The sequence below is a fragment of the Colius striatus genome, chromosome 8 (assembly GCF_028858725.1).
Source record: "Colius striatus isolate bColStr4 chromosome 8, bColStr4.1.hap1, whole genome shotgun sequence".
Taxonomy (NCBI): Eukaryota; Metazoa; Chordata; class Aves; order Coliiformes; family Coliidae; genus Colius; species Colius striatus.
The window spans coordinates 8,553,065-8,567,325 of NC_084766.1; the positions used below are offsets into that span (position 1 = coordinate 8,553,065).

Below are 14,261 nucleotides of genomic sequence, written 5' to 3' on the forward strand. Positions count from 1 at the left end.
CTGTGCAACAGTGGCTACTGCAATTGTCACACTGAATCAAAACTCAGTACTTATACATCTTTGATTTAACAAACAAGGCAAGGACTGAAACTACACTGCACATAGTATATTTCCTAAAACCAGATACAAATTAGGATTTTCACCTATTTTGTCTGTTTTCACTAATGTGAAAGGGAATTTGCTACAGATTTCAAAAGAATCAAGACTTTATACCTTGAATAAAACAGTGAAGTTACTTAACTGTTTTAACAATCTCCAAAATGTTAACCAAAGGATATGATATATATTTAAATGAAAAATGAAAGAACATGTTGGACCTGTGTGGAGACAGATTTGAGCTGGACAAACACGTATCAATAAAGATAAATGCAAACATACTGAAACTTTACAAAATATCAAAAGAAATACAAACAAATTTCATCTTGCAGGATGGTTGTAACAGTTCTTTTTCTATGGTTAAAATGTTAGGGTCTTGATCACTTTGCCACAGGGTAGAATATAATTAATTAATGAAATGAGGAATTGGAATAAATATCAATGAAGTAGATGGAACCTTAAAATTAGGGTGATCTGGTTATAGAAATTATATACAATGGGTTTATAGAAAAACCTCAAACTTACCTGGTTTTAGTTTAAATTTGTAATAATTTTATTTAGATATTCAAACAAAATAACTTTTTTGTCCCCTCAAGATCACTTCCTTTCTAGTCCTTCAATCTAATTTTTTGGGGTTTGTTTTTTTTTAGTTTTCAGGTGCAGAAGAACTTTAAGAACTGATAAAGGTAAATGCTGCTTTATTAGTTGGAGCCCTGGCACAGGGATGGTGTGGAGTCTCCTCTGGGGGTTTCCAAACCTTGTGCCCCCTGATCCAGATGAACCAGTCCAGGGGGGCTGGACTAGATAAACTCTAGAGGTCCCTTCCAACCTTTACCATTCTGTGATAAAATGGATCATCTATTATAACAGCTTCATTATTAGGTATGCTACAGACTTTTTTGTCCTTTTTTTTTTAAATACAGTCATTCTGTATTAAATGGATGTTCTCAAACACCTCCATATTCTAAACAAATAAACATAAAATGTACAATGTGAGTAAGTTACATGGATGAAAACAAACACGTATCTCTTCTCAACTGATTTTCACTCATGAGAAGGAACACAGATCAGTAGAGGTTAAGAGGATAGTAATGGTTAACAACCATGATGAGAAAACACAGCAACAAATGCACTCTTAACATGTAAAAAAGTAAGTGCAGGTTACACTTCTTTTTCTCAGTGAAGTCCTGAGACATTCTGTCCAAATAACAATTAAGTAGGTCATTACAGTAGTACTTAGTCTCCTTTACGTAGCGCATGAAGTTCTGTATTTCAAATCCTCCAACATCTTGTTTGTAAGGAATTGAAAATATAGGGCAGAAAAATAAAAATTAAAAGGCAAAACTTATATCTTATTGTAGCATCTGTAGGAAAAAAGTGCTGGAGAAGGTGTTTAGAGACAGACACAACATGGAAGAATTTTGCATTTGAATATGGGAGTGTTTGTAGAAATCTAGTGAATAAATCAGCTACCGTTTCTCTGCAAAAGGTGCCTAGTGGCTGTTGTCTCTATGTTGTGGATGTGACCCTTGAAAGTACCACTTGAAAAGGAAAGCCTGTATGAACTAGAAGTTGCTGGAATATGTAGAACTTTGACATCTGCCTTTTAGGCAATGGGTATTTCTATCTGCAGGAGTTAGAGGTTGTTATTACCAAACCACTCCAAAGCTCCAAACCAGGTCAGTGATTCAGTTACACGGCACAGTGTACCTTTGATTACCGGATGAAGTCAGAGGGGCTTTCTGGCCAGAAGAGGTGAAACTGACCTCCCTCTGACTTGTACCCGCTCCAAGCCTCACAGACCCCTTGGAGGCCGCTGGCTTGGCATGGTCAGTGTTGGCATCCATAGGAGGATGCCAAATACTTGAGGTCACATACTGTGGTGCATGCGTAGTAGCTGTAGGCCTGGGTAACAAAGATTACAAGGGGATTTGTAAATGAGGTATTTATTATCACATCACCAGCTTCCTAGGTAAGAGCAGGTAAAGACAGAATTCCAGCCACAGAAGAAGCTGGTGTTTTAATAAATAAAGGGTTGTTTGATTTTTACAAATCAAACATTTACAAATGGTGCTTACTGCCTACATACCAAATACAGCAGCATTTTAGAAAGCAATATCTGTCCCTTTAAGACAGCAGTTATTGTTTCTATGGAATGAAGCCTTCAGAAAAAAAACCAAACCACAAACAAAAGTGCTGAACATCAGAACAGAAAAACCAAGTCTAGGTTTAATATTGAAGGCTTTATTTTTCTATCTTTTCTTTTTCCTGGAAGATATGATATCATCACGTATTGCAGATGAAGTTATGAAAAATCTTGACAGAAAACAAATTTATTACCAACCAAGACCAGGAAAGGCTTTAAGAACCAAATAAGGGATCTTGTGTTAAATCTGGAAACCATATTGCTAGGAATATCAAAGTAAGACACGTAGCAGAGCTGTGATGATAATGAAGGTAGAGAAAAGCTATGGTATGACAAACTATGCATGATTAAATAATCCAGTATGACACTAACAGCAGTCATACATCAGAAATTGTTCCTTGTAAAAGAATAAATAATTAAATAAAGAAAAAAATATGTCAGTGGAGCAGCTGCTTAGTCCTGTAGGTGATTTTACACACATGAAACTGGTCATGAAATGCTGGTGTTATGCGTTTTCTCAATTTAATTTAGACACTGTTGTTATACAGGGATCAAGGGGTTCAGTTCATCCTTCTGACATAATTAATTTCAAAACAAAAATCCCTTTCCCCTATTGATGCAAGTGTCAGTTACTATTGCTTGTGTCATCAGTAATGATAATGCTTGCACTTGGATTTGAACTCTATGCAACCTTTGTTCAAATGTGAGGAGTCATAAAAAATATGAAGTGGTTCAGGCAGGAATCAACACGACAGAGGGAACCAGTGAGACAGATTCTTTTCACAATAAACTAAAAGAAGCATTTCTTTCCTCCATTAAACAACTGGTCAAATTCACTCAGAAAGTTTGTGTGTTTCAGTACTTGTGGTTTTTAGTATTTAAACTACTAGAAAACAACACATTTATATATGTAACTGCAAAACATGCTGAGGTTCCTTGGGAGAAAACTTTTGAAAGGAAAGCACTCACAGGGATGTTATGTTTTGAACCTCATAACCCATAGAGGATTGAGCAAGACAGGCAAGAATCCGATAAATGTGTTCTTAAAATACCAAAAAGATAATCTTATTTTGATTTTAGAACATCTTGAACAACCTAAACAAAATTTAAAATGGAAATTGCTCTCAAAACTCCATCACAAACTGGCAGTATTCTATTTCAAGAACATTTGATAGAAGTTTCTCATTTTTCAGGTTTATAAATTCTGGGAAATACGACCCTGCCTGCCCCATCTCATGAGCTTTTTGAAGTCAACATTAGAAAGAAATGCCTAACCCACTTAGCTGAAAACTCTACATTCATCATCTGCTCAGTGTTGAAATTTCATGGTTTTTAGGTAAGAACAATATGAGGAAAGTGAAGGTAAGCCAAACACACGTAGCAAACATTACCTGTTTTCTGATGTTGCAGCAACATTTTCCTTGTCTCTGTTGGAAGGAGGGGATACAGTATGAATAAAGTAAATGCAACTGCCAGTGGTGGCAGAAAAAAAACAAAGCCAAAAACACAAACAAAAAGGACCACACCAAGAAGATGGGTTGAGGAGAAATGTTTGGTTGCAAAAAGCATCCTAGAGTGGTTGCTCAAAAAAAAATTGTGAGAAACCTTCAACTGTCCAAGTGTAACCCACCAAATATGTAAAGTTTATTGTATGCTTCTTAGTTTCAAACAACTTTGTGTCAACAGTAAACAGAAATGAAGGAAAATTAACCGTTATGAATTAGACATTGTTATGTACGTATACAATTTCAGGTGTAGTTTTGACTTGAATAAGCTCCCTCTTAAAAGAAACTGTTCAAGAATATCCTTGCAGAACACATTCTGATGCCAACTCCAAATGGTAAAGATAATCAGATTTGGGCAATCCTCAAGGAGCTGATATTTTGAAGTGATAAGCAGTTATATGGTTAACAAAGACTAATACAATATGGACTATATATGTTTGACGTCACTTAAAATTCTGTCCTACCCAACTAAGCACTAGTTTTCTCATTCTAGCTCAGACTAGAAATGAGTGAAACTGTTCCTTCCCCAAGGTGAGGAGTAAGTCAGCCTCAATTTCAGTGATGGAGAATTACGCAAAACTCGTACAAAAAAACCTGCTTACACAACTGATCATTTGAAGTTAAAGCAACGGTATATCTGTAAGAAGACACAGGTATTTTTGTAAAGAATAGATTCCTTTAAGCTTAGTGTCTTAAACTTGAAATCCAATTAAGTAATTGAAATTAAATGGGTAGTTGCATTCTTTCCTATTTAAGAAATTGTGCTGGAATTTCAACACATTTAAAGTTGAAACATGCCAAAAGAGAATATTTTTCTTAACTGGGATCTAAACTTAGAAAACATAAAGCAAGTGTCCTCATTTACCCAACTAAACCTTCTTTCTAAAAGGTCCTTAGAAAAAATGAAAAATGCCTATTTATTTATGTGGATTTTTTGGGCTGTAATCATTTTCCTACATTATGTTTGGAATGCTATTATCGACCGCATTATTAGTAGCTTTTCATATGTTAATGTATGTACCTCTACACATACAGTCACATACTCTTTCCTTAGTTTAGCTCCATCCAGTTTACATCAAAGGTTTGTGCATAGGTGTTTTCTGCCAATTTTTAAAACCTCTAACTAAAATATAACCCCTAAAATACAAAAATTGAAGCCAGATCTTCAAACCTAGAATTACATCTGAAATGACTCTCAGATATTGTTGTCTGACTAAGAATGTTGCCATCATCAGAATGAAAGAACCCATCTTGGAAGTAAATACCCCAATAAGATCAGTTGGTTCACCACTCTAAAGCACTGAGAAACCAAACACTATCTTTACGGTAACCAAGCCATGAGTTCACTGGAATGTCAGAGATGGGAAAGCCACGGTGAAACAAGGTAGAGGAGGATGGATTAGAAACTGTGCCTGTGTGGGGAGAAGTGTTAAGGTACCAAGAGCCAGAGTCATGCGAGAATGTTAACACAGTCACAGCCTGAAAAGAATAAAGCATCATTTGTTATCCAGTGTTATCGAATGCTCTATAAGTTAAGAGTCAAGACCAAGAGGCAGGCAGTTGGGGTCAGGCAGAAGCAGCATTAGGCCTCTGTTGCTACTATTAATGTGATCCAAACTTTTCTGCTCCACTAAAGAATGAAAAACATCACTTCACCTTGGGATCAGGATTTCACAGAAGCTTTTTCCCAGAGTGTACAAATATAGGATAACAATGAGTAACAAAGGCAGGGGAGTTGTGAAGGTTAAAGAGAGAGAGAAGTATAGGAAACATACTTCCACAGAATAAAGCAAAGGAAAAGGGAGAGAATAAAGATGAGCTCCAAGGCACCCATATTTCTTCATGGTTTTGCTTCCAGAACTATTTCTCTTCCCAGTCAACAGGAGTAATTCTAGTTTGGCTAACAGTGAGAGAGGCTCAAGACCAGATGTGTCTCTTACTGGCAATATCTGCATTTTGAGGAACAGACTGTTGCATTTCCAGCCTTTACAATCGAACGCTTTTTGCTAACTAAGTGCAGAATTGATTTTATTTTTGAGTCAAATACATCCCTGGGACAGGCTGATGTCTGCACAACATGAAAGAATTTGGCTCAGAATATTATGAGCAATTTGTATCTCTGTGGCTATAAAGGCTGCTCAAGTAACTGACAGGAGTGGGTATTAATTTTGAGCTATCTGGGAGAGATTTAATATTACTGTTTGTTTTGTCTCCAGCCCTTTTAGACCCCAGCTGAAATGGCTTTTGATAGAGGGCCTTAGTCAATGACTGTTCTGAGAGAACAGTGCCACTCCCACAAATTTTACTAAATACTGGACCTATATCTCACACCAGATCTATGTATGCAATATACTGGCTTCCCAATTACATAACATATTATACAATGAAAATTATGAAATGTTTCCCTCATAAAAATATGATACATGATGTGGTCATAAAGAGAAAGTGAACAGAATGGTAGAAATAGAGTCCTTCCCTTCCACACATTAGAATTAAAATAGCTTAAGTAATGAAATGTTAAAATTCATTTGCAAGCCAAGCTTCTGTGTGCTACTGGATCCTAAAAAGAGCCTGAAGAAACTTCAGACAATTTCCAAGCAATGAATCTGTTCAACCTGAGATGTATGTACTGGACATTGAAACACTTTCCCATTCTATCTTATTTTTAGAAACTAAATGTAAAAGATTTCCAAACAAACATGTACATATAACAAGGTGACCTGAAATGTGGAGCTTGTGCACCTTCCATCTACTCTCTCCCTAGAGAATAAAAGATGTAGATGTTCTCTCTTGAATGGTTCCTCTCCATTCACCAAAATGTTGTGGAGAAAGAATCATTTGATCTGTGACAAAGATCTGATGACATAAAGGACATTTAGGTATCCCAAGAGCCTACGGCGTCCTTCAACTCTTGTCAGTACTGCTTTTGGTACTGAAAGAGGAAGTGAATAGTCTAACTGATCTCATGGAGAAGGAGACTATTTTTCTCATTTTACAAAACTTAGTAGAATTGCTTATGGTCAAAATGGTGTATGTCAGGGCAAAGAACTGAAATAAGGTCTCCTGAGTCGCAGCTGAGTATTTAAAATACCAGCTCACCCTCTTCTGTATTTTCTAATAAACAATAAATATTACTATTACTAATAAATATTACTATCCAGTTTATTGGTATTTTCCTGTATTGATCATCCAATAGTCTTCTATAGGACCTGACAGATATATACTGTCTTTTCTCAAAGAAGAAATAGTTATTAAGATTTAAAGATTATTAGGGTCTGAAATTTACTTACATTTTTCTAGTAGTATAGTGTGGATGTGCAGGACCTGTCCTTGTTAAACTTCTAATAGCTTTCATCCTAACATATATTTACATAACCATATTTGCCTACAAATAACATTTTCATGATTGCATTCCAAGCATTTTTGTCTCAAAGGCATGAGATACCGACTCTGTTGAAAACTGGACACTGAAGATTAACTGCTGTTCTGATCCAGTGTGGCTATTTCTACCTTTCCATGTCTGCATGGTCAGATGTATATAAAACTATTGTGATTATTTCTCTTTCCTCCCAATCCCCTGCCAAGCTATATTTTTGTTATCTTAACAAAGGCACCATTAGACACTCGAAGAAATCATAGGCAGTTAATTGGAGAGGACAGGAGAGAAGTATCATGCTGGTTTAGTGAAATCTTTAGCTTGGGATCAGTAAAAATGAGTAAAAAAGCTCATCTCTCTTTTTCAGCTACTGTAGTTAGGAATGTGAACAGCCCACGCCAAAACGACTGCAATGTATCCTACAAGTGCATCTGCTTTCCAAAACAGGGACATATATTTTTCTTGGAAGGTATCCTGCTTTGTGCAGACAGTGCCAAAGAATAGGAAAAGCATTGCAGTAGTAGGGAAATCACTCAAAGCAGCTCACTAAAATCAAAGCAAATACCTCCTATGGGTGCATTTTAGTGGCATCTACTGGTATGCTGTTATATTTAACAGTCAAATGGTAAAGGCAGCTGGAAATACAGCAGCTTCACTGTTGGTGAAAGTTAACTTTGCCAACATTTACACAGTGAAATTTGGCATGCAAGGATACGTACACCCATTTATCTCATTGGTGTGCCACTTCAATGAAAACATAATTCTGAGGATGTGGAGCAATTTGAGCTGGGATACGTTTCACATAATTATTCTCTATTTTGGCCTTCAATGTGCAATTAGATTTATTTAAGTGGTTCCCTCTAGCTCTTTATAGCCCCACTGGTAAGTGCAGGTATCTGCTACCAGGCACCTGAGCACAGGATCAGGACCTTCCATTTGTATTTGTGACCACTATACACAAACCCAAGGCTCAGCAAGTTCAGGTATTGTACACCAGGAAATTACTCCCTTTCCATGGAAGTGTTCTTTCTCATCACAACTTCCCTTTTCTTCAGGGAAGCTGAGAGAAGAACAAGAACCCAGAGGTCTCAATTCAAGCTGGTAGCTTTTTAGAACACTTAAATTTTGTACAAACCAATGATAAAAAGAATAATCATATTTTCTCTACTTGCTATTACGCTGAGTTTGCAGCTGCATCTGAAATATACTCATGTGGCTTTTGTACTCAGCTCCTGAACCCAGTAAGCATGAGGTATGAATTACAGCAGCTCTCAATCCTTCAGATTACGTTTTATTTCATACATGCTCTTAAGGATTTTCTTACCTTCCCTCTCTCACTCATTTGTAATCATAGAACATTGTAGATCAACTACAACAAATGCTTACATGGAAATGAACTATTAGGAAGCTATTAGTATTTAGAGTAATTTTGCTGGCATTAATGAAATTAAGAAGCAGAATAAAAGGAAGCAGTGCCAGTGCTACACTATCAGCCAGTTCTCCAGCTCACCCTAAACAAAGCTCTGTGAGCCAGTCTGATGATCCACAGACCTCTGAGCTGAGTACCTCATGTGCTAGTCAGAAACCATGCTACATGCCAGAACTGCTTTCTCCTCATTGCACTGAAGGCAATGATCAAGCATCTGGCTTAGACACCTAGTTGCACAGTAGGAATGAAAGTGCAGTTACTTTCTGCCCATGCAAAAGTTAAGTGCTGGTCAGGAACATGCAGAAGACAGAGACGGTTAAGATGAAGTGTTAAATATAGGTCAGTACAGATACATCCACACACAAAGTTGAATCTTGAGCTTTAACAAGCTCTATTAGCTTATACATTATTTTCCCTATGAACTATTTTGAGAAAAGCTTCATGGTATTTGCTAATTTCATTTGGAGGCCTCAGTCATTCAATTTTAGCTGTGTACATTCATGTGGATACACCATATCTTATGGGTACCATCTTTTATCAGTTGCTTTTACAGAGAACTGGCTTGAAAACGAGGAATTGATGGCCTTTAAATTAATTTTTCTCTCAGAACTTCCAGGAGTACTTGGGGAAGAAAGATACTGTATTTGACTAATTTTCCCTTCTGGTTTCACTCAGAATTCCATAGAGACAATTGAGTCTTTCACTATTCCTACATTTTTGTCACTCTTTAGGTGCTAAAAGGTAAGTGGGACTTAGAATATATTAAACTGATGTACTTATTGATGTTCTTTATTGAGTTATGCTCCTTAGAAAGCTACCTATAGAACCCTACTTTATTTCAGTGGCTGTTGTGGAAAAATAAGGTATATCCTTCAAACGGATTTTGGTAATCTGATTAGTGTATAGATAGGAAAATTTTGGCAAGTGGGCAGGTCAGCAATGCTAATCACTGGAAATTCTGACAAATGAAGGAAGGGGATCAAGATGCCTTAGCTTGTCTTGGTAGTGTCAGATGGTTTTGATAAGCAGCAGTAGAACAAAAAATGTTACTGTGCTTGAGAGGAAGTTTTACTGAATTCATTTTCATGTGTACTGGAGAAAGCTGCTGTTTAAAGGCTGATTAAACAAAGTCACTCTCTGGTGCTACCATGTACCATACCACAATTCCAGCTCTAACTTGGAAACTAAAATTTGTGCAAGTATCCATTTATTTTCCAATTTGTGTAATGATAGTCGCAGACACTGAAACACATGGTAGACACTGCTAAACAAGCCATTAAATCAACTTGGTCCCTGTGGGAACCTGATTGCACAACTGAAAAATTTAAGCCACCTCTTCTGCCCAGAAGGCCCCAGACAGCTCTGGGCTGGACTGTTGCAAAGTGATAAGGTAGTCCCTGAAATCCTTGTTCTTGCTGCCACAGATACATGCCACACAGCTGTGAATAACGAGAGAGGAACTGCAGTGAAGAGGAAGCAATCTCTGTGTTCATTACATAGCAAAAATGTACTCTCCTTCCCAGGCAGGCAGGTGTGAGGAGGGAGGTAAGGGAAGGAGCCACAAAACCTTTCTCCTTCTGTAAATTTTTCATGCATGACAGAAAGAGAGGTCAAGTTCTCATGCCTGCTTTCTTAAAGTCACACTCTAGCCACATCTCATGTTGCTCATGCAGTCAGTAATCCTGCTGGAAACTAAGCACTGAGGAAGGTGAGGAGGAGACCATTTGAGTAGAAGGCAAGGCAGCAGTGTTCAGCAAACGGGTTATTTCAGATCAAACAGTTATACCACAGCAGAAAATAAGCATTTCCCTGTGTCATAACCAGACAAGCAGATTTACCTGGAAGGCCTTTTGGGTTTGATTTCCTACTGGCATCAGCTTTGCTGCATCTTCATTAAATGCTTATAACACTATGCTTTACTGGCAATATTGGGAAGGGCAGGGGGTTAATATCACTGTCCACATCCTGTGTTTTATTTTTGGCATGGAGGCTATTTAAAAGACAGTATTGTCACCAACCATTGTCCTCTGCTCAGTAGAATAATCACAATTCAAAATACATGCGGTATGGGACCTGTATACCTGTCTGTCATCAGTGCTATTTTAAACAATTGCATGACTCATCGAGTCTTCAATCAAGAACCTATGTTAGGCCTCACTGTCATTAACTGAGACTAATTTTCCTAGGCAAAAGAGCAGACGGTCAGGAAACCTTGCAAGATGGGGTTGGTCAATTAGAAGCAACACACAGTGAGATTAGCCTGGCCATGTTAAAAACAGGGCATAACCAGGCCAGATGTGACCTGTTACTAGAACACAACTAGTGATTTCTTAAAGCTGTTAATGATTTATTATCAAGCCTGAGGCTGTAACAGTCTCTAGCAATGAGATATCCAGCCCGATTTCTGCATCTTACTGAAGACTGCCTCCTACACAGGAGGGAAAAAACAAGGCCTCTTAATAGTTATATAAAGAATGATATGTAACATCTTCTGGGCTTGAAGATTGCCATGACAACATAAAGGCATTGCTTTGCGTAGTAAGAGTTAAGACACTGTTAGTCTAAATGTAATCAAGAAATGGGATGAAAAAATTGACTGACAGTTTTGATTGGGAGATTTTTTTAAGAGGGGCTGGACTAAGCTGTCAAAATATGTTGTAGTAAACATTCTTGCCTCAGGGACTAATGACAGCACCTTCACAAATGTTCTTATCATTGCAAAAGTTCAAAAAATTACCAACTATTGAAGTTTTTTTTCTATTACTTCTTTTCTGTAATTACATAAAGACCTGAAATTCTAGAAGCCTGGAGAGTGTTTAGACTCTATTTTGTATCCTCCATGAAAAAAGATTACAATGATTTCTGTCTGATTGCATGGTTTATATGCATGGAATTTTTATCATTAAATCCACTGAAGCAGAGCTAAAGGGAAGGGGTTTCTTAATTACACCTACATTAATTTATTATCTGATCAAACTTTGCTTTCCTCATTATTAAAAAAAAAACCTTTAAAAATAACATTAAGGGTAAACATTGAGATATAATCTAGACATATTCTTTTCCATTACACATGCACTAGGACTATTTGAAACAAACAGCATCTGTCTTATGTTCGTAAAACATTAACGATACACAATTCCTATTTAAATTAAAACACTGCATTACTTATTCAGAAAACCATTTAATTTGGTTGAAAAATAGAACTGGAAGAATTTTTGTTACATGAAAAAAAGTAGTTACCTATTGATACTGTAAATTACACCAAAATTTCCCATATATAAGTGAAATCCGCCCACTCTCAGCCATAGTTTGATCTTAGCAACATTCAGGGACAGCTAAAATGTTGCTTTTGTTTCATGCAGTTATGCTGATTTTCCACAGGCATTTGTAAAATGGTATGATCAGCATCTGTATTCCTGTGAGGAAAATATAACTGTATGTTGTGTATTGAATGAAATGCTCACTGAATTGCTACGGTGCTTATCCAAGAAATGGGAAATGCATTTAAAAAGCAACTAGTGCTCATATACTCTTCAAAAACCCCAATAGGTTTTGAGTATTAATTCAAGTATGATAGCTAGATTTTTCTTTTCATTTTAAAACCCTTGATAAATGGTATAGCTTTTCCTTCCTTCTGTAACACAGAAAACCAGTGGGAGTTTGAATGAACTTTGTTCTTGTATGGACTGCTGATGGAAATTTCAGGTGTTTGGAAGCAGCAAAAAGTGTAAGGGTTTGATCTGATCTCCTGCACTAATCTCTTTGATCAGAATTACTGCTATCAGATTCTCACTTGCAGTTTATGGAAGTTAACAAAAAAGAGGTATGTATTGAGGACTCTGCTGCCTCAGTCTTCCACTGCAGAGACCAGTGTTTTATGACCAGAAACTTTTGTTTCAATCAATGCTAAGAACTCCTAATGCAGATTGAGGGTTAACATCAACTGTTTCTATGGAAAACATCATTTAATTTAGTTGCTTTATTTTTACTATTTAATATCAAAGCAAATGCTAGAAAGGGAAGTGACACTGCTTATGGTGGATTTCAAACAGAAACCACAAATATTTGGAGGCCTTTGGTATAGATTTGCTCTATTTTGACTGAGACAGCTTAAAAGCAAAACATTGCTGTAATGTTGAAACAAAGTGATCTCACTCTAAGCACCAGCAGCACCTGGAGTGCCTTCACCATGGGCATAAATTAATGATTATTGCCAGACAAGGCCTATTACTCAAATGAAAACGCTAAACCATACTATCAATAGGTTGCCATCTAACATCTACTAATTTTGCTTTGTTTTCATTCACACATAATACAATATTTGTTCATTTCTGTTACTGTTCTTCCAACTGCTTTGTCAGGTTAATTCTGATTCAGGTAACTTAAAGGTCTGTAAGAATTATAGGTAGTAGGGGAAAGCTTTTTGACCAAATTTTCTATTGTGGAAAGAAAAGTTCTCCTTTCAATAATTGGTTGAAGCAGCTATTGTTTTAAAACAGAATGAAGTACTTTGTAAAACAAGCACATAATTATTTTAGTTTTAAAACCTTTTATTTCAGATAAAGCATGCTGCTATATACAGAAAAAAATGTGGGTCAAAGCAAAAGCAATACAGAATGGGCAACATATTCCTTAAAACTTACAAGATAGTTTAAAAACTTCAGTGCACCAATAGTACTGTATTTTATTCTCACTCCTAAGTCACCTCTAGCAAAATGTCATTTCCTCACCAATCCTGAGCAACCACAGCTATCTCTAGCTTTGATATAATGACAAATTCAGGCTTCCAACAGAAAACTTCCACCAACAGTTTCAGCAAATTACTTCTACCAGTATAATATTTTGAAGAAATATAACTCCACAATTGCTAATATCTTATTTCAAACAGCATCATTCAACTATGCAAACTAAGTATGTTGTACATTTAGCAAAATCTACGCCAGGCTCAGTCAGTTTGCATCTTTTCCCCCTACTTAATTATCTTTACAGCAGTAAAACTCAGTATCAAGTCTCATTCCTCTTCTGCCTAAAGAAACTGTCAATAACTTCCCTCTATTTTCTTCCCTCCCCACTTTCTTCTAGAATTAAAGTCAAGAGAGTACAATAGTGATATTTTCCTATATACTGAAGTTACATTTAAAACAGTGAATGAGAAAAGCTCATCTACTTTCTAAGGAAGAACATGATCCATGTTGGTGATAGTGAATGGGTAACAGGCTAACAACACAAATCTACAGGCCCTCAGAGAAAGGCCTTAGCTGTCAAGTCTTTCCTCTGTGACACTCTTAGGCTTTAACTCAGGACAGCAGTCAATCTTTACTGTAATTCTCTGTTTCATGTATTTGCCTGCTAAATGTGAGCTTTTAACTTTTAACGTTAAGGAGTTGCGCTGATAGGCCGTGATGCCAGTTGCGCAATTTGGCAAAGCGTGGGCTGTTACGTTCCGTTTCAAACCTTTCCCTGTGGCATGAAGAAATAGAGAGAGAGAGAGAGAGAGAGAGAGACAGAGACAGAGACAGAGAGAGACACACAGAAGAAAGAAAAGGAGGGAGAAAGAAAGGGGTTAGGGACCATGGCTACCACTCCCCTGCCTTATAACTAGCGCAATGGCAATTTATTTGGATTTTTCCTCGCTGTGAAATCAGCACAAAGAAGGTGAGGTGATCCTTTTGGATCACGCATGAGAGGTTTTGTGGTTGCTCAGTTCTG

At 36.9% G+C, this 14,261-nt stretch overlaps 1 protein-coding gene across 6 annotated transcripts in view; it reads right to left on the reverse strand.

The window, feature by feature from the left end:
- The window catches only part of LDB3 (LIM domain binding 3), a 118,291-nt gene that overhangs the window by 23,517 nt on the left and 80,513 nt on the right, over positions 1-14,261 (reverse strand). For 4 of the 6 annotated variants that reach the window (XM_062001225.1, XM_062001226.1, XM_062001228.1 and 1 more), the window contains one exon: positions 3,634-3,669. The exons of 1 other annotated variant lie outside the window; for it this stretch is intronic. In XM_062001225.1, coding sequence (XP_061857209.1) covers positions 3,634-3,669 — 36 coding nt within the window. Of the gene's footprint in view, positions 1-3,633; positions 3,670-13,915; positions 14,013-14,261 lie in introns of those variants that run through there. One more of the 6 variants, XM_062001229.1, reaches the window with a different exon arrangement.